Genomic DNA, 20,526 nt, shown 5'->3' with positions numbered 1-20,526 from the left:
GGCTAATGCTGGCACTAGCAGCTGGAACATCACCCATAGGCTCCCAAGGACGTACTGCCTCACAAATAAGCTCCTCCCTTGTGAGGCACATTTTTACATCATTCTCAGTACCACCAAAAAATCAGCAGCTGGGAAGTATAGTCTTGCTTCCTCACCCACCAGCACATAGCTAAAAGGTGGCAGCAAGTACTGTCCCAACACAGGGCCTAAATAAAATCCTTTCCTTGCAGAGACAGAGCTGTTCCACTCTACATTTAATGAGCAAAGAAACAGCCTTAAGGCAGCCCTATCTAGGTGGCTGTGCTACTGGAGGCTGAGGCTCCAAACTGTCCCAAGGCCATTGTGACACAGTACTTACTGCTGCCTGCCTTAAAGGTTAGCATTTATGAGGACAGATGTCAATGGATATTTCTCAAATGCCTGTAGGGCACATTCTGTTCAGGTCCCCCTAGGAGAGCACAGTCCAGAGCGATGGGCAGGCTGCCGTCAGCCTTGGGGGACACTGATGTTCCCAGCGGTGTGTCTGGCAAGCTCTCAGGGAAAAGCCCACAAAACCCTCTCTGCAACCAGCCACCTCCAAAAGCAGTAAGTTTTCTATGCTGCTTATCCCCAGGATGCTTCCAAATAAGATCCAGGACATGCCTTTGCTTTTTCTGTTTTTCATTTATTGTTCAGTACGGGACACAGATGAGGTAAGACATCTCACAAGGGTCAAAGCTGACAGGTTCCTTGCTGATGGAGCTGAAGGGTGCAAGAGACTGTTTCCTTTCTCCCTCTCGCAGCACCAGTGGCCCCCTCTCCCTGCAGGGCTGCAGGACAAGGGAGAGATATTGGCCAGGTGGGCTGTGGGCTCTGAACAAGTCAACAGGAACTGAAGATTCAGCTCAGAGGAGACTGTCAAGACTCTGCTGAGACAGACTCCTATGCTAAGAGGACTCCAGCATGGTGAGGGTGGTTAGCAGAACATCTAGAACAATGACTGTGAAGGGGGAAAGCCTCGAGGAAGGCCTCCGTACTGAGACATGTGCAATAAAGGTCCCTTCTTGCTTCCATTTCTTAACCACAAGGGACAGCTCCTCATGGGGTGCTTCAGTGTTTGGCATTGATAATATCCACAAACTCTGGCTTGAGAGAAGCTCCACCAACAAGAAAGCCATCCACATCATGCTGAGAGGCCAGCTCCTTACAGTTGCTGCCAGTGACAGAACCTAAGGAGAGAGAAGTGTTTTAAGGTCAGATGTGCTAGCTCTAGGAAAATGGAGCCAGGGCAACAGCAGGACTAGTAAGGTACCAGCCACCTCTGGCAGACAGCAGGACTGTCTCCCATTTATCCAAGAAAGCTACTCAAACAAGTTAGAAGGTGATTCTTTATGCTCTGCAAGTCTAGAGTTTCCTTGCCAGGCAGAGAATGATGTACAACTGCAGCAACAGGTAAAAAAATTAAGCACTTCCTGCCCTGGAAAGTCACTCCAGACTCACCTCCATAGATAATCCTAGTTGACTGAGCAACAGCATCAGACACGTGGCTTTTCAGCCACCCCCGCAGCTTCTCATGAACTTCCTGAGCCTGCAATACAACACAAGAGTCACACTGAGGCTTGAGCCATTCTGCACACAGCTCCTTTCCAAAGACAAGGGAACAGTCAGATATTCTCTAAGTCACTAAGAATCTCCAGGAGATTCTCAGTAAGAATCTTCAGGAAGGTTTCCTGAGGGGGAAAGGTCAGTTGGTCATTTAACCAGCCACCTCCCCTGCTCATACCTGTTGGGGAGTTGCAGTTTTACCAGTTCCAATAGCCCAAACTGGCTCATAGGCAAGAACCACTTTACTCCAGTCCTTCACATTATCTAGGGAGGAGAGAGAGAGCAGAGGTGAGCACAATACCCCCAATACTTGGAAGAGCAGAGCTGGAAAAGCACTAAAAAAAACCGAAACCAAACATTTCTTTTTCATCTTACCAGCAATAGCCTTGGTCTGTTCAAAAACCACCTTCTCAGTTATACCAGCTTCTCTCTCATCCAGCTTCTCTCCAATACAGGCAATGACTCCAAGGCCCTCAGCCAGAGCGTGAGCCACCTTCTGCCCAATCAACTGAGAATGGAAAAGAAACAAGGCAGCTAATAGAACAGGTAGGAGATCTGGTTTAATTGCTCACTTTTCCAGTCTTTGCAGACCCATCTGAGCTGGACCATGTCTCCATTCTATGAGGCCACTCACCTCATCAGACTCGCCAAAAACATGCCTTCGCTCCGAGTGGCCTAGGATGACCCATGCAGCTCCAATATCCTTGATCATTGCTGGGCTGGGGAGAAAGGAGATGACTCACTGGAGGAAATACACGTCCCAGAGGCACCCTGACTTTACTCTCTGCGGCTCACCTGATCTCTCCTGTGAAAGCTCCCTTTGGTACCTTGTAACAGTTCTGCGCTGCCACTCCAATCTTTGCATCGAGCTTCTGACGGGCAAAGTCAAGGTAGATGGCGGGGGCTCCACAAACCACCTCTGCAAGGCAAAGCACATAGCTACCCTTGTGACAGGCAAAAGGCAGAAACTGTACCTAGCCACTGATCCCAAATCCCAGCCCCAAGAGGTCATCTCTCTCTCTCCTGGGAAGGCACAGCCTGCGCCTCCTCACTGACATCTGGGGAGCCCTGTGCCATAGGGCAATCCCTGCTATCCATTGACTCAACAGTAGAGAAGAAAGCCCATTACGGGGGGCTGGACAGGCAATATTAGGCCGACGGCCAGGTCAAAGGGGTCCCTTGGAAAGCGCCCAGATAAAAGAGTGGGTGAGAATCCCACCCTGCAGCCTGGGTCTGGCCGAAGCGGGGAGAGCCCGCACCGCGTTGTGCCGTGGGTTGTAACCGAGCACGGCAGCGGGGCAGGGGCAGCTCCTGTGCTCCCGGGGGGTGGGAGCCAGGCCGAGGGGAGGCGCGGGGCCTCCGGGACCGCGGGTTCTCCGGGATCGGCCGGGAGCGCCCCGCGGTCGGCCCCACACGTGCCCGCGGGAACCCGGATCCAGTTTCGCGGATATATTTAGCGCTGCTGCCGCGGGGTTATAATTAGGCCCCAGCCGCCCTCTGACATTTGCCGCTCCCCCGCGCGGGCCCGGGCCCGGTCCCTGGCTCCGCAGGGCCGTGTGGGACGTGCGCTACGTGCGGGCCGCGCCCTCACCGGTGTCGGCGGAGAGCTTGGCGCTATTCAGCGTGTGGATGAGCTCGCCCAGGCTCTTCTTGTCGCCGTTCATCTTCCAGTTGCCCCCCACGAAGAACTTCCTGGGCGCCATGGCGGGAAGGAGCGGGAGTAGAACCGCAGCGGAGGATTCGCGAAGGTCAGCGGCGACAGCGCGCGCGGCAACGGGCGCCCCTTTTATAGCCCGGCAGCGGCCGAGACCACGCCCCCGCGTGCCCCGCCCCGCGCACAGCTCCGCCCCTTGCCCCACACGCGCTTCCCCCAGCCAGGCGGGGCGCACACAGGAGCCAGGGGGGTATTTCCACTTTTATTTTGTCCCTCGTGTATTTTGGCATGTCTAGGGCACACAAGGGGAAGCGCTGCTCGTGGCCCGCCTTGCTGCCCGCCCCACGGCCCCGCCCGACAGGGCGGGAAGAAGGAACCCCCCCATTCAAAAGCCACACGTACACACAAGCCCCCTCCTCTCCTCCCGGACAGCAAGGAGGCGGCATCATCCCACCAAGCAGCGAAGCATTAGGGCTGTGTGTCACAGGGATGGGGACAGTGAGGACATTTCCTATAGAAAGAGATATTCCCAACCCCCCAAACTCCCTTCACTCATGTCCATGGGGGCTCCAGTCCCCAGTCGATTAGTCAGTGAACTTTTGTCTCTGCCTGTGTCTCCACAGAGAGGCTGTGAAGGGACTGGGGAAAGGAGCAGGGAGGAGAAGGACCCTGCTCCCACCCTCACTGCCCCCACTCCTTTCCCCCCCACACCTTTAGCCCACTCTCCCCCCACCACACACAGCAAGAGGATGTTCTAGCTGGGAATCCGCTGATAGAAGTAGATGTAGCCCAGGTCCTTAGGGGGCTTCTCAGAAGCACAGACTTTCTGGTCGTTGTAGATCACCCATCTGCAATAGGCACAAGAGGAGCTCAGGAATGCCATTCCGTGGTTAAAACACAACTCGATTGCACTCACCACCTCTCAGCCCAAACCCCCCAAGACCTCTGAAGAAACAGGGGACGATGAGGATTTAAAGCAGTACCTCAGTTCCCTTGCACTGTGGAAATCCTTACCTGCCATCTTTCTTGATGTGACAAACATAATGTCCACACATAGTTGAAGTGCCCATGTGGCTGATGAAGGCAAACAGCTGATATTCTTCAAAGAAGGAGGGAAGAGAGGATTGTCAAGCAAAGAGGAAAGCTGTCTTACTCCCTAACGCCCTGTGCAAGGCCCTCTCAAGAGAAGGACTCCTGAAGGAAGCTCTGCTGAGTAATAATTTAGAACTGGATCCCCACTAATTATGACTGTTGAGTAGTCTTAAGGCCAAACATAGAGGGAAATCGGAGATGCTAACTTCCATTTAGCCTTCTCTCTTCCAACTTTTTATTTGGGCCATGGGTGCTGGATGGGTAAGGCAGGGATTCCGCCTCCCTATGGCATCCAACAGCCAAGCTCCTGTGCAACAAAATCTGTGCACAGACTGAAAGTACTTTTTTCAGAAGGAACTAAAAGGGCAAAAAAGCCTCCCAGAACCACTGGATAAAAGCAGCACAGCCCTTTCTTTCTTTCACTTAATGGCACTTCCCCAACCTCTCTCTTATTGGCTTCCTGATTATCCTCATCCAGCCTGAAGGGTCTAGACTACTTTGCCATTCCTTCCCTCTTCCTCCCTGTCCACTTCTACAACCAGACCAGCTCTGCAATAGCTGCTGCTGCTAAAACATGCAGTACTGCATGGATCAGGAATGACAAAGTCATACTGAGTTTGCACCCCAAAATCCACATTCCTATGGCTTGGAACTCACTTCCAGGCCCATCGCGCACTTTAGGACCCACAGGGACGGATTCAGAGATGGACTCGGCTGCCGAGCGCCCCTCTGAGATATCCATAGCAGCTTCTGCATCGAGGTCATCAATGTGACTGAAGATCCAATCCACAGCACGCTCCAGACTATTGCTCTGGAAGGAAGAAGACAGTGAACTTCAGAATTCCTGTTCCTGAAAAAATCCTTGCATTCTGATGTCACTCATGCCTCTCACCGTGGCTCTAAGCGCTTTCATTGCCTGGTCCCGGGAGAAGCCCATGGAGACAATGGTGGCCACACTATCTTCTGAAGGAGGGTCTGGGCAGGCAATAGTTGACCCTGGTCCACTGGATCCAGGGAGAACTAATGGGTTAGCAAAGTCTGCAGCAAGAAACACAACACAGCTCAGAGTAATTAGATCTGGCCAAGAGGGTACGGCCCAAGTCCAAACTACTTCAGTTTTCCACTGTGGTAGTAGGACATGAGCACAAGAGCCCAGAAGCAGTAAGCTTCACCATGGCCATGGCCTCATACCTGGATCATCCATATGTGACATGACCCAGTTCATGGCCGCCTCAACCCCACTATTCCCTGTGTAATACACAGCTTTGCGGCAAGCATCCATGGGAAAGCCCATTTCCACTAGCTGGATAATCACCGACTCATCCAGCATGGGTGCTGTGGGAAGACAGAAGTTAGAGCCACCCACTCCCACCCATCCCTGCTGGTGGGTCCATTTTGTCTCATGTCACACAGCCTCCAAAGCCACCACTTCCTGGCTTTATTTCACACCAAGTTCCATCGCTCGGCTTTTCTCAGCCACCTTTCTTCTTCAGAAGAGAAGTCTCACACAGAGCAAAGAACGAAACAATTCAACCCATGAACTCAGGAGCACTGGTTCTTCCCAAAGCTCTATGCCTGACCTCCCACTGTGGTTTGTGAAAATTAAATACCTCTAGCAATTAAATCCTACATAAATCCCAACTCCGCCTCCTCTAAATGCACTGGACATGCCATCCCCCCCATCTTACACAGAACAGGAATCAACAAACCCCCTTGCATAACACCCTTGCATAACAGGCATGCAAGGGAGGCAGCTGGAAATCACTGACAAAAGGACAGGGAAAGTCTGAGCAAGTGGGAAACTGCTAGCATGGGACACAAGGCAAGGAGAGCAAGGAAATGAGTCAGGCATCAGGAAGAGAGGAGGAGAATCACTAACATGTCGGAGAGGAGAAGTGAGGGGAGCAGAAGGAGTCGTCGTCCTCGTTGCCATAGAACCCCAGGCTACCTTTGGGCTCATCTGGTGTCACCAGTGGGGGTGCGATGTCTGGCATTTCTTCTTCTCCTTCCTGCAGCCCTGTTCCCTGCAGTGCAGAGATATCCAGCTCCTCTGGCATTTCAATGGAAACATCTGCAAGATATGGTCTTGCTCAAGCTCCGTGTAGGGGCAGAAACAACAAACTCGGATGGGAGATCTAGAAGGGTAAGTCCCTGGAGATGCCTACAGCAACTTTTGGGATAGTTACTTTCCTACTGGTAGTAATGACCACAATATCCATGTCTCTCAGTACCTATATGCTCTGTACTTCTCATCCTCCTTACCGAGCTTTTTGGGCACCCAGTCCAGACCAAAAGTGAACTTCTTGATCTGGATGACCAGATAATCTGGGAAAGAGGCAAACCGTGTTGTTCTGAAAGAGACACATAATATTTTTAAATACTTTGTTAGCAAAGATCAAGGGTGTCTAGCTGATCCAAGAAATCAGTGAGTAGGGCAGAGCCATGTCCAGAGCAGGCTGAGGGATACACCAGTCTGTGCAGCTCTCCTGTGCTGAGCTTAAAGCTCCTCAAACAGAGAACCACTTCTAAGGCATAAGCCCTGACAAGATGAGATGGAATGCAAATCTTGGAGATAAGAAAAAAATAGTACATATTTTCTACCTTTCAATCCTGTATTTTACAAGCCTGATCAGATTTTATTTATAAAATTCTAGCCCTTAAGGAATGTTGTGGAAATAACATCTTTTTATTAGACTAACAGATACACTTGAAGGAACTCACAAGCTTTCAAGCACAAGGGCACTTTTTTGGATATGGAACAGAAGCAATGAATTTTAAGTTAACTGAATTTGATTAAACATTATTTAATTATACAATTTGAGAGAGAAAGTGTCTGGAAGCAAAGAAACAGAGAGGAAGGTTTGTGAAGGGAGAAGCACCTCTAAGTGAGACATGCTCATTACCAGGTGATAATTGCAACATGCTGTGGAACTAATTAAGTGACAGTAAAGCGTTTGAATACAAACGCTTAAAAAACGCAGTAAAAATTAAAACGAAAGGTTATTTTTCAATGTGATGCTTGTTTATAGTAGCTATTGCTTAATAGTGCAGTATTTGTCAGAAAAGTGCTTCCAACTCTTTGAGGACTTTCATTGCAAAAGAACACTCAGTAGCATCACAGCAGAAAGCTGCTACATTTGTAATCTTGTCACTGCAACTTTGCACTGTTGCATGTGCTACAGGCAGCGAGAAAAATTAAAGCTGTTTTTTAAACCTTGCTACTAGCATTTAAGTAAGCATTCTTTCAAAGAACTCATGCATCTGTTACACTTGGTGTTCTTCTCAAACCTTAACAGTTAAAAACTTGAAGAAATTTTAGAGATGGTGCAAGATCAGTGTCATGATACAGTCAGTACTAATTCCAAAGCTAAATTTTAAATTTACAGTAAAAGCTACTGTTTTCTGAAATATCACTGTGTTTTTGTAGACCCTCAGCAACTGAAATCTGATGACTAGGACGTCATTAGCACTGCTGTTCTGCCCACTGAGGGCAACCACTCCAGCATTGATGGACTGATCCCCTCTCTGTTTCAATGTTCTATGGACCCAGGGTATGGAGGACTACAAAGCTTCAGTAATGGTTCTTCCCCCAAACTACAAGAAGTCCCCAGAGATGCAGCTATGGCCAGTTCATCACAGTTTAGCTGACACACACTTACTTGAGAGCCACAGACTTGGCCTGCAAGGCTGTGCTCCAGAAATCATCCACCTGCTCTGGAGCTCCATAGGCCTCTAGGCAGGAGCTGAAAGGCACCTTGGCTCGCACCAGCTCAGGCAGTGGCTGCTTCTCCTCCTCTGCCTGCCTCTTCTTCTCCTCATATTCCAGCAGTTCATCTAGAGAATAAAGTAGAGGAGTCAAGGACCACCTCTAGGTACCTACAAAGTGACTGGTGTAAGTTACACCCAGAGGCAGAGCAGGCCTATAGATACACGCCACCGAGAACAGAGTACAGCTTCCAGAGCATAGTTCTGCTACTGCAGTCATTCCTGTTTTGCTGCTGAATCACAGCCCAGCTTGTGGTGTCCGAGGGAAAGTATCTAGAGGGACATCAGCCCGATCCCACAACAGCAGAAGGATCTGGCCTCAGAAGTGGCAAAGAAGTCCCTTTCTCATTTAAGGAGTTCTGTAAGAATAGTACAATATACAAACACAGGGCTTGCTACTAGTCTGGTCTTGGCACATTACTGACCTTTGTTGAGTGCAGCATCCATGGGCACAGGCAGCTGCATAATATAGTCGACTCGCTGGGTATATTTCACCTTTTCTGTGGCCAGGCACTTCAACTTCTCCTCCACCAGAAAACGGAAGACCTCATTAGGGTTCTCCGAGCTGCGGCAGTTTCTCTGAAGAACATTAGAAGGACAGATGTAACATCAGAATGGCAGAAAAAATTATCTGCTGTAACAATGATGTCACACAGCACATGGCTGAAGAGTATTCACTTCTGTACCCAGTCCCCTGGAAAAGACAGTAAAGAGGAAACTGAAGCTGGCTTCTGTACTCCAGGAAGCCATGACATTCCTGCTCCTAAAGAAGAAACTTGACATCTCCAGCTGTACCATTCCCCAAAAATTTCTCCATGGAATCAGCCCTGAAAACATGGCCAAGCACCTCTCCTTCTCCACCCTGGCAGGTGCTAGATGGCCCATTTCCCTGTGTTCTCTCCCTCTCTCTGCTCAGATTGCCAAATTCTCACCCCCACTCCTCACCCCTTGCTGTGGGAAGAAAATCAAGCTGGACTTTCCATGGTATGCCAGATAGACTCAACCATTACCTCCACCATGTTGATGAAGTGCAGAAAGAATTCCTGGGCATCCTGCTGTCGGTTAGTGGAAAATTCTGGGTGGCCCTTTCCAATGAGGGACTTAAACATGCGTGGAGCAATGCCATTTTGCACACCCTGCAAGTAACAATGTGGAAGAGGAAGGTGGTCACAATTTGCCAAGCATGTGTCCTGGCACATAACACTCTATTCTTAGCCATGTTTTTCTTCAGGTGACAGGCCTCAGAACAAGCCCCAGCACGTCCTCAGAAAGGGTTCTCCCTCTTTTGCCATGCAGCATACACAATACCTCATGCAACACATGCACCAAGAGGATGCCATATCCAAGCCTCACCTTCTGATCAGACTGCTGCTCCCCATCTGCAGAAGCTGGCCTTGAATACTCCCCAGAAAGCAGTCCATGGCCCAGTTTGGCTCTGGAATGACAAAGTCACTGTTAGGATCAATATTTCTTCAATCTCACATGCTCCAGGAGCCACATCAACCCATCCAGCTTTAACACTGCCACAGGCTGCCAGTTTCATAGATAACAGCTTTCTCTGCTGCACTAGGCAAGATTATCTTATTGTGGTCTACTCTCTGGCAGAGAAACATCACTGACTTCAAAGTTACCAGGGCTTTAGGGTGCCAATCTCAACTACTGCTTGCACACTGAGAAGAACATGAAGGAACACCTGTGCTGAGACACACAGCAGCTGCGCAACAGCCAAGCTGAGCTGCAGCCTGACAGGGAGAATGGAGCAGTGTGTGTGACTGTGCAGGAGACAACAGGGCACATAGAAATTGTCTGAGCCAGAAATAGACTGCCGAGAGCAGACTGATCCCGTTTTCCCAGAGGAAGATTGACTGCATGAGGCACTTCATGGACAACAGTATGTGTTCAGCAATTTCCTCCTATGCCCAGACTCTCCTGCTATTCCATTTCACTCCAGTCCTTCCCCATCATTATTGCCATTTGTCTGGAACCAAACATTACCAACTCCTCCCTTTGCCCAGGCAGTAATAATTCCGGCTGTCTTACCTTAATCCCCTCTCAGTGAACACCTCATTCCAGGCTGCTCAAATTTAGAATCCTCCTGTACCACTGAACTCCCTGTCCACAACTGCCACCTTCCATTCCTCTACCCCAAACTTCCACATGCTTGTTTGAGAGCAGCTGTAGCACAGACTTGACATAATTGAAATGCAATCCCCTCCCAAATCTTGTATTCTTCCTTCTGCATATTCTCCTGCACAGTACCTCTTGAGGGAAGCCTCTTTAGGCATATGTAAGTTATCCACTGAGAAAAAAGCTGCCTAAACCTATGTATCCCCTTGCTCTTTGCCATCTCTCTCCACTGCAGACAGCAAGCCTCTTTTAACTGTTATGCAGACAGAAGCTGCCTTCCAGAAATCCCCCCAGTTTAACAGGCATAACACACATAATACATTTCAGAGCCTCTCATGCACACAGGGTCCACTCTGTCCTCTCCACCTAGGGCATTCAGGTGAACTTCCTTGGATTAGATCCTCACTGATCACTGAGGATCAGTGTCTCTGGTGACCGGCAAAGAAAGAGAGGTGAGGTTTGAGGGAGAACCCTGGAGCAAAGCAGCACAGAAGGGATGCATCCAGGCAGCCTCAGCCTTCCTTCTCTCACCAAAATTCTACATACACTTGTGTGCTGAAATCCTGTGTAGGGTCAGAAGGTGCACTTTGGAATATCTTCTCCAGCTTGTCCACATACCTGCAGAACAAAATGAAGCAATCTAAGGGATATGCAGCTTCATCTGGTAAAAATGCAGTTCTGAGCATGATTACTGCAACAGAAGCTCCCAGCTCTAGGAGACCTTTGTACTGATCCCAGACTAATGGAAAGGAGTGATTAAGCTCACTTACTTTCTCTGGAAGTCTGGGATACTGAACAGCACCTGCATCACAGAATTGAGGTAGCAACTGTTGCCCAGGTTGCGGATACCAGTGTACCCAGGCCCATAGAGAGGCTTGAGTTGAACACCAGACTCCTGGATAAGCTCCCACTCCCCAATACGCTGGTTCATGTCTATTTCCAGTTCTGTCATTGTCTTGTCTGTCTGCAGAGGGAAAGAACAGGAAATCCTCAAAGACTCAAGGAAACATCAGAGGTGAGAAAAGTGCAATGCTGTAGAGAAACAGTCAAATCCATTTTGTTTTATTCTATAATTAGAGGAGGAAGAAACAAGAGTTGTTTCCATATATATAAGTACCTGGGACAGAAAGAGGAGGGAACTGAAATATGGGAGAAATCTAAACCATCCCCTATAAAGAGGCATGGAAACCACACACTAACAAAAAACACTCAGCACCTGGGAGCCTCTCTGCCCACAGTACTGACAAATAACCTCAGGAAAATAAATCTGAGGGACATGAAAGAAAGCCAAAAAAGGCAATCAAAGAAGAAAGGCAGATGAGACAACTCTATGTGTGATAAAAAACTCCAGGGTTTCTTGACCAGGAATGGTTCTGCATAGCCACAGAAAGCTGGAATCCAGGTAAGACACCTCAGAGCTGCTTCTGTCTCCCTCTGGGCCTATGGAGGACGCCACTTCCTCCTCACCTTCTGCATCTTGAGCATATCAATCCCAAAGTGTGCCAGATGTTCTGCCAGGTTGGGATCCAACACCATGTCATCCTCATCATATGAGTAGACATCTATGCAGGAAAACAGAAAAAAGAGAAACTTGTAATGGTCTACGATCTCAAATTCAGAGCTGCATGAAGAAAGTGCTCCGAACTGGCAGTTTCAGCAAACTGAGCCATTGGGGTTTCTGCCCTTTCTCAGCAGAATATTATAACAGACAGAATATTGAGATTCCTTCTAAGCATGTCACAAGACAACTTTGTCACCCATCACGGTACAGAGGTACACTTATGCCAGAAGTAAGGAAAGTGGGTTACTGTGCCATATATTCTCCACTTAACATATGGTTCTTTGTGAACACATCCCAACACAGAAAATCAGATGGCAACCTGGATAACTATTCTAAAAGTTCCCAATCACAAGTGAGAGGCGGAGGAAGGCAAGGTTCTTTTATCAGCTCATTCTTTGCCTCACACAAGAAGCAGGTCGGAGTGGCAAAGTTCACAATGAGATGGCACTGCATGTTCCAGGTCACAAGATGGCCAATGCCACCCTGATACCTGCAAGAGTTCTGCATCAGCCTGAGTGGTGCCTGGCATCCCTAACCCGGGAGGATCCCCCTTCTCACCAGCCCCATCAGGAGTGATTGTTCCCAGTTTCACAGCCAGCGGGTAGCCAGTTTCTCGGTAGTGCTCAACTGCGTGGTTGTTGCCACCACTGCCATCGAAGTAGCGCCGACCACAGAGGATGGCTCCGTCAGTCATGTTCAGCCACAGGTTCTCCTTCATGTCACACTTACTGCACTTCCAGCCACTAATGACAAGGAACAGAGAAAAAGAGATCAGAAGGAAAACCTCTGGGTTCTACCTCCCAAGCCCTCGCCATTGCTGCCCACTGCAATTTCCACTGCATAAGCGATCTCAGTCCTCTTTCACCACAGAACACTGAGAATCCTGATATACCTTAGTGTGCCACCTCCCCTGCATCTACTGTGACAAGGCACACTTGGACCTCACAAAAGAGGTCTCATCTGCTGCTGCAGCCCAGCACAGGAGAAGGGTCTGGAACACAGAGTGACACAGCAAGTTCCAGTACTATGCTCACCACGGTGGGATGCGGACATCGTTCTGAAGTTGGTGCAGGGAAAAAGCATGTTTGGAAACACGTCGAACCTCCCCATCCCAAGCCTGCACCTCCTGCTTCCGTGAGGCTGAATCTGCTGTCAGGATGGCCTCAATCGCACTGGCAATCTGGAATTAGGACAGCAGGAGAAAACATGAAGGGGTGGCCTACCACAGTAAGGGCACAAGAAACTTCCAGTGCCACAACACTACTAACTTAGGCAAGTCGCTTGAGACTTTTGGGAGCCTCAGTCACACACAAGTTAGGACTCTGTAATATAATGCATCGTGTAAGTGCAGAACTATCTTGATGACCGCCAGCTGAGACTTCGCAGCTGCTCTGCACGATCGCTCTTACAGGGTAGTTTCCTTCTCTGTAATGGTACATTTCCTCATCAACAGTAAACACAGCCCTCCACCCAAACATACCCTGTCTTTGACCATGTCTGGTAGTCCCTCTAGCCCATCACGTGGAATATCCAAATGGTCTGGCAAAATTACTATTTTTACATCTTCGTCATATTCAAACTTTTCTTCTGCAATGTCAAATCCACCTTCTACACCTACAAGAAGAAAAAACATTGTGGCAACAGGTGAAACCAAAGAGCTTGAAAAGCTTCTTTCCCCACACCTTACATGAAATAAGGCACCACGACTAAGACAAAGATCTAAATCAGTGATCCACAATCTTTCAACTGCTTCTGGATCCCAGAGCTTCTGCTAGTGGTGTGGACTTCACAGGAAAAAATATAAGCATAGTGAGAATAGGCTTATTTTCACTAGCTTTTTTTATAGATGCTTAAAAACAATCTCCAGACTCTGGCAACAACCAGGAAGAGAATCAAACCTCCTCTAGAGAAACATTGGCCAGAACAGTGCCAAGATAAAGCACTGGTGTTCATCCTTAACCAGAATACTCAAGACAACAAATGGAGATATGCATGAAGAGATCACCTTGTAAGCCAGGGCAAATGTCAGGTCTACCAGTGTCTTTAAGAAGCCTGCCTTGCTTTCTTGCCCTTCCCAGAAAGGACAGTCTAGAGTCCCACACTCAAGCAAGAAGAACCAGGAGCTCCTTTGGAACCAGAATATACAGAATTGCAGAAAAAGTCTGAGCAAAGGTATAGTGATAGTTTCTATGCCCACCTAGCTGAGCTTTCCAGAAGTTGCACCAGAAACTGGAGATCCATATATAAAAGATTATTTGCCAGTTGTAAAGTCATCATGGATGCTCACCAAAACATCTGCAGTTTCTGCAGATTCCCTCACCTACAGTTTTTTGATTATGTACTCAGAGGAAAAGCTAGGCCTTCTCTGTTCTGCAGATATTCACATGCTACGTTCTAAAAGGAAACAGGCAGAAGATATATGGCTTATTTAGCAGCCTAAACCCCCTGTGTTTTCAACCTGAGTTTCCTTTATTTTCGTAAAAATTGCATGCTGTGACTGCAATAATCTCTGAAACAAATATCTGAACATCTGCAGCTGAAACAAATCTCTGAAGGGAATAAAAGCTTTTGCTGCTCAGTGCCTTTGCCTCAAGAATCCTCTATGCAACACAGTTCTGGTAACGACTACTGTATTTCCTTAAAAAGTTCTTGTCAAATATATCCAGTCCCATGATATCTCCTGCAACTCCCTCCTTAGACAGCTACAAGTTTTACACTATGCACAAACTGCTATGTATGAACACAATGGTTTTAGAAAACAGTCACCAGCATCATGCAACATACCTAGATACAGTAATTTCACGACCATAAGGCGCACCGGACTATAAGGCGCACCCCCGGGAGCCGGCACATTTTGCAACTTTGTAGATCAGATAAGGCGCACCGGTCTATAAGGCGCACCGGGTTTTTTTTTGCAGCGAGGCTCCGCCCCCAGCTCCTCCCGCGCGCTTGCTGGCCGAGGCCCCGCCTCAACCCAGCAGCCATTGGCTCCCGGGCCTGCCTGTACCCGGCAGGGCCGGGCTATGCCCACCGCCGCTCCGTGCAGCATCCCCAGGGCCCCGCTGTTCCGGGAGTTCCCTGGCGCTCCGGGTGACCCAATGCCGGCAGGCTTGCCCCGTGCCGCCGCTGCCCCGATTCCAGCTGCTTGCCCCCTCCCCGCGTGGCAGCCGCTCCGATTCTGGCGGCTTTCCCCCTCTCCGCATGGCGGCCGCCGTGCTTCCGGCGGTTTTCGCCCCCCCTGCGCGGCGGCCGCGGTGCTTCCGGCGGCTTTCGCCCCCCCCGCGCGGCGGCCGCGGTGCTTCCGGGGGCTTTCGCCCCCCCCCCCGCGCGGCGGCCGCCGTGCTTCTGGGGGTTTTCGCCCCGCCCCGCGCGGCGACCGCCGTGATTCCGGGGGCTTTCGCCCCGCCCGCGCGGCGACCGCCGTGATTCCGGGGGCTTTCGCCCCCCCCCCCGCGCGGCGACCGCCGTGATTCCGGGGGCTTTCGCCCCCCCCGCGCGGCGGCCACCGTGATTCCGGGGGCTTTCGCCCCGCCCGCGCAGCAGCCGATCCGATCCCTGCGGCTTTCGCCCCCCCCGCGCAGCAGCCGATCCGATTCCTGCGGCTTTAACACCCCCCGCAAGGGAGCCGTCCCAATGTCGGCGGGCCGGCCCCGCGCGGGGGTGGCCCCGATGCCGGTGGGGAGGCCCCGAAGCCGGCGGGTCCGCCCCGCGCGGGGGTGGCCCCGAAGCCGGCGGGTCCGCCCCGCGCAGGGGCGGCCCCGATGCCGGCGGGACGGCCCTGCGCGGGGGAGGCCCCGATGCCGGTGGGGAGGCCCCGAAGCCGGCGGGTCCGCCCCGCGCGGGGGCGGCCCCGATGCCGTCGGGACGGCCCTGCGCGGGGGAGGCCCCGATGCCGGTGGGGAGGCCCCGAAGCCGGCGGGTCCGCCCCGCGCGGGGGCGGCCCCGAAGCCGGCGGGACGGCCCTGCGCGGGGGAGGCCCCGATGCCGGTGGGGAGGCCCCGAAGCCGGCGGGTCCGCCCCGCGCAGGGGCGGCCCCGAAGCCGGCGGGACGGCCCTGCGCGGGGGAGGCCCCGATGCCGGTGGGGAGGCCCCGAAGCCGGCGGGTCCGCCCCGCGCGGGGGTGGCCCCGATGCCGGTGGGGAGGCCCCAAAGCCGGCGGGTCCGCCCCGCGCGGGGGTGGCCCCGAAGCCGGCGGGTCCGCCCCGCGCAGGGGCGGCCCTGAAGCCGGCGGGTCCGCCCCGCGCAGGGGCGGCCCTGAAGCCGGCGGGACGGCCCTGCGCGGGGGAGGCCCCGATGCCGGTGGGGAGGCCCCGAAGCCGGCGGGTCCGCCCCGCGCGGGGGCGGCCCCGAAGCCGGCGGGTCCGCCCCGCGCGGGGGTGGCCCCGAAGCCGGCGGGCTCTCACTTCCGGGGTGGCAAATGTCGCAACTTTGTAGATCAGATAAGGCGCACCGGACTATAAGGCGCACTTCCGGTTTTGGGGGGAGATTTTAGTCAAAAGGGTGCGCCTTATAGTCGTGAAATTACTGTAATCCTTTTCTGTGCCTCTTCAGCAGAGTCCAGAGATTTCCCGTCTCCACTTCATAGAGTAATGCAATACACAATCCCCCAGGGCATTACAGAATCCTTGAACCCTAAACAAACTAAACCAGACTGGTGAGGTCCCCTCAGGACCCTTCTGAGACTCCAGATGAGGAAGAAGGTCAATAGCCACCAGCTTGCCCTGAGGTACACTGCCTCCCTTTCCATGATGGTACCTAAGCACTACACACCACAAAAGTCCATCAACCAACATGCAGGCATAGGAGGCAAGCACTGTCATTGAGAGCAGAAAATGAGGTACAGAGAGATCAAGGGCTATATTTTTTCACAAATTTTTCTAGCACTTAAAAAAATATTCCCGTGTCAGGATTAGTTAAACCACTACAGTGCAGCTAAAACAAAGATTAAAAAAAAAATCTACTCCTGAACTTGAGACCGTTGTCTCATAGGGCTAATACTTTCTTTTATTCTCTCCTGCTCCATTCACACCACTAAGCTGTTATCACAGGCAGATATTCGTCGACCCACAGACACCACTTGTTGCACAACCTTTGCAGAATTCAGGATGCAGGAATAACTCATAATGCAGACCAGGCCTCATCTCTCCCAAAGCAGCATAATCATATATATATACACATATATATACACATATATACAGAAAAGCATCGGCTATCTGAAGAAACGGATATGCCAACCTCAATTTTTCTAGAAGTGATCGTTGGGGTTCTACTCAGCTCACCAGCAAAACAGGGAGCAGCTGACAGTCTTAATAGTGGTGCTTGTGTTCTGGTAGCAGACAAGTAACCAGGGAAGAAGTGATCCAAAATCAAGACGTTCACAGTTTAGATTCTGGATTTCCCTCTAGTGGTCAGCCTCCAGAAAGCCAAGAACCTGTTACTGCTACAAATGTAGTTTCTGTCCCTTCCTTTATGTGTCTCCTTAATGGCTCAGAAATTAGCAGCTGAGACTGCTCCAAACAAGCAGCATCTCCACTGACTGCCATGACAGCCCTCTCAGTTGGTGAAAGACAGTAATGGAACACTGTGAACTGTCTTTTTGTCTCAGGTAGGTCTTTTACCAGGACTGGAGAGCACTGATATCCCTCAGCGACCTCTCAACAGTTCACACAGCCAGAAGAGAAAGACCGGAGGCCCTTACTAGACATGTTCCACAAGAATTTCTGTTTCATGCGAAGGGTGGTTGAGCAGGATCCCCAGAGACAAAGGGGAGACAGTCATATTTATAGGTTCAAGGGAGATTCAAACTACAACCAATAGAAAGTTAAACAAAGGGCAGCATCCAATCTAAGTCAAAAGTTCTAAAGGTGAACTGACCAATTACACAAACTAATTTCTAACCAATTATCTTCCTAAGTGATAGGAAAGTGACCAAATTCTTAAGGAATTCAGTTCAGCCTTGGTATCTAGGAGACCTTATCTATTATAGTAAATTCCAGGGGCCAGAGGAAGACAGCTTTGGGGGAATTGTATCATCCACAGAACACCAGCCATGTTCTTCTAAAAAAGGAAGATTTAAAATATTTTTTATGTTTTAATGCTCACATGTATTTCCTCCAGTATCAGTCTTATAAGACCTAATGAGCCAAAAATGTTAATGCAACATTTCCCATTAATTTCTTCCCCATATATATCAATAATGTTAGTTCAATATCAGAGGAGTTTAAAAAATAGTTTATCTGCCAGGAGCTTCAAACTTAACTTTTCTCAGACACATATTTTCTCAAACTTACTTCAGTCTCATGCTGGGCACATTGTGTTTAAGCAACAGTCTCAGTCTGGTGACCCCCACACCAAGCTAGGCCAGGCATGCGGGGTCATGGCAGAGGATAAAAAACATATTTATCCACAGAAAACAAGATGCAACTTTGGACACAGAACACCTTAATGACTCTTCTACAGGAACTGCTCATCTGAGACACACTGGAAAACATTAATTTGGCCAGGGATACTAGCCAAGAAGAGTAAAGCAAAAGAGACAAAACAGGCAGCTCCAGAGGACTGGCTGAACACAAGGAGTTCAGTACATAGATGCTTCCTTACCAATAGCCAAGCGAGTTGGTTTCTTCCTCGGCGGGTCCCCAGCACTGGAGTTGGTGTCTTCTTCCTTCTGTGGCATTAAGAAATAGGGAAGTAAGAGTTAAGGGGACAGGCATGCTGTGGCAAGCCTTAGGGATTGAAATGAAGCTACTCTGAAAACAGAAGGAAAATCAGAAATAACCAGGGAAATCCTTACAACAACTCAGCATAAGCAGAACTGAAGCATGAATGTCCCTCAATTCACCTGGAAAAATGACAGCTGTATCTCAGGAGAGAAAACTCTGTCTTATGGAATACACACACATAGCCCACCTTTCAACTTCAGAACAAGTTTGAGTGTATATATTTTTATTTTTTACCAGTTTACGTGTTCTTTTGAGATGCAGGTAGACCCGCTGGCCTGTTTTCTGATAGTGCTTTTCCACATACTGCTTTCCAAAGCCCAGGAACGTGTTCATACAGATATACAAGCCGCCATCTGACTCCTGGAAGGAAGGAGGGACAAAACTGAAGGGAGGTGGTAAGGAATGCCATTCCAGCTGCCAGGATAGGCATGGCAAACTAGTCATTATTCATTAAGTCATGGCAACAGCTCATTCCTACATAGCCACGAGTAGCTAGTAAGAAATACGATGGCAAGCCCCAGCCTGGCTGTCCAGAAGAACAGGTACTCCTGTCATGATGGTGTGTTTAAAAAACTATTTGCGTGTTCATTTATGGCAGGATGCTACCAAATCAGGAAAGCCTGAGTTTCCACAAGAGTTTATCTTGTAAAAGGCCCTTAGCATGCACAGTTTACAAGTTCAGAGCATGGTACAATCATTACCAGCAAAACTGTGGCATCCTGTCCAAACGCGTGACTCCTGTGCCACAGGGAATGATGCCAAACTACAGTGTGAGAGGAAGGTTAACAGACCACTGTTTACTTTTGCTGTTGTGTTCAAAAACCTGTGAGCAGCTTGGAAATGGATACAGAATGCGGCCCCATCATCCCACCAGCAGCTGGACAATACCACACTCATTCAGCACATACACTTCTCAAATTGAACGGGCAGGGGACCCAAACGCAAAGGTTGGAGAGGGAAGCTTTCAGAAGCTGCTGGGACTAATACAGAGTGGGCAGTGCACAGTCAGGCATCACCGTGGAGCTCGGAGAGGGAAAGAGGGCCAAGATGCCATGTGCCACTTCCCCGGCGCCCACAAAGAAGCTCAAAGGGGATCTCGCCCTCCTGCTGCCTTGGCCTCCCCGGTCCATTTAGGCCGAACGGGGCTGGCGTAAGAAGCGCAGGGCTGCCAGCGGGGTGGAGATGGCTGGAGAAGGGACCACTGCCATCTTAATGACACAGCACCGCCTCGCCCCCCGCCTGCCGGGCCACGCCGCGCGGCGAGGCCGGGGAGGTGGCTCAGACCCGGGCAGGGCGGGACCCCCAGCCCGCCCCCCGCCGCCGAGGGCGGGCCCAGGACTCGCCCGACCCCCCGCCCCCCGCCGGACAACAACTCCTGGCGAGCCCCCGCACGGAAGGTTAGGGCGCGGGGCACTCCCTCTCCAGGGGTAGCCCGCGGGCTGGGCCGCCGCTGATCGGGGCGAGCACCCTGCCCACGCCCGCCCCGGCCGCGGAACTACAGTCCCCAGCGCACCGCGGGCGGGCGGGGCGCGCCGCGGGGCACGCCGGGCGCAGTAGTCCGCGAGAGCCCTGCGCGCTGCCCGGGAGAGGCCGCCGCGGCCACCGGGGAACCACAAATCCCGTGAGGCCCCGCGCGGGCGGCGCCCCGACTGGCGGCGGGGTGGGAGCCGGCCGCGGCGGGAGCAGCCCGGGCAGGCGAGCGGGCCGGCGGCGGGGCGCGCTTACCGGCGTGTCGAAGGAGAAGGCGCACTCGTCCTTGTGGACGCAGTCGCCGGCCTTGGGCACCCGGATGGACGGCAACACCGACAGCAGCGCCTCGCTCAGCTCCGCCATGACAGCGGCTCACCGCGGCACCGCCCACAGCCCCGCCCCGTCCAATCGCAGCCCAGCGCCGTCAGGCGGGTCCTATCCAATCGGCAGCGAGGCTGGAAGCCGGACTCGCCCTGCCGACCCGCCGGCTCGCCCAATCGCAATCTTCCTCCGGCCATCGCGGGAGGCGGTGCCGGGCTCCCAGACCAATA

General features: G+C 51.4%; 2 protein-coding genes across 3 annotated transcripts; both read right to left on the bottom strand.

The window, feature by feature from the left end:
- Positions 1-643: 643 nt before the first annotated feature.
- TPI1 (triosephosphate isomerase 1) lies at positions 644-3,384 on the bottom strand. Its single transcript, XM_033053211.1, has 7 exons — positions 3,176-3,384; positions 2,380-2,503; positions 2,219-2,303; positions 1,960-2,092; positions 1,763-1,848; positions 1,480-1,567; positions 644-1,208 (listed from the first exon to the last, which is right to left on the bottom strand). Exons 1-7 carry the CDS (start codon positions 3,285-3,287, stop codon positions 1,090-1,092), a joined length of 747 nt encoding a protein of 248 aa, XP_032909102.1. The 5' UTR covers positions 3,288-3,384; the 3' UTR covers positions 644-1,089.
- Positions 3,385-3,487: 103 nt separating this feature from the next.
- On the bottom strand, positions 3,488-20,386 carry USP5 (ubiquitin specific peptidase 5). Of its 2 annotated transcripts, none has more exons than XM_033053205.2 (20): positions 20,231-20,386; positions 18,740-18,865; positions 18,384-18,450; positions 13,264-13,397; positions 12,818-12,963; positions 12,342-12,526; positions 11,690-11,784; positions 10,993-11,186; positions 10,769-10,840; positions 9,449-9,530; positions 9,106-9,231; positions 8,521-8,674; positions 7,990-8,164; positions 6,593-6,681; positions 6,210-6,401; positions 5,522-5,665; positions 5,223-5,368; positions 4,988-5,141; positions 4,253-4,337; positions 3,488-4,086 (listed from the first exon to the last, which is right to left on the bottom strand). In XM_033053205.2, the coding sequence occupies exons 1-20, from the start codon at positions 20,336-20,338 to the stop codon at positions 3,993-3,995; spliced, it is 2,568 nt and encodes an 855-aa protein (XP_032909096.1). In that variant the 5' UTR covers positions 20,339-20,386; the 3' UTR covers positions 3,488-3,992. The 2 variants fall into 2 exon arrangements, with proteins under 2 accessions (XP_032909096.1, XP_032909097.1); XM_033053206.2 differs by having other exon boundaries at positions 6,279-6,401.
- Positions 20,387-20,526: the final 140 nt, after the last annotated feature.

This window comes from Catharus ustulatus, chromosome 2 (assembly GCF_009819885.2).
Source record: "Catharus ustulatus isolate bCatUst1 chromosome 2, bCatUst1.pri.v2, whole genome shotgun sequence".
NCBI classification, from domain to species: domain Eukaryota; kingdom Metazoa; phylum Chordata; class Aves; order Passeriformes; family Turdidae; genus Catharus; species Catharus ustulatus.
Note: the sequence above shows the minus strand (reverse complement) of the source record. Positions and strands in the feature narration are given on the sequence as shown.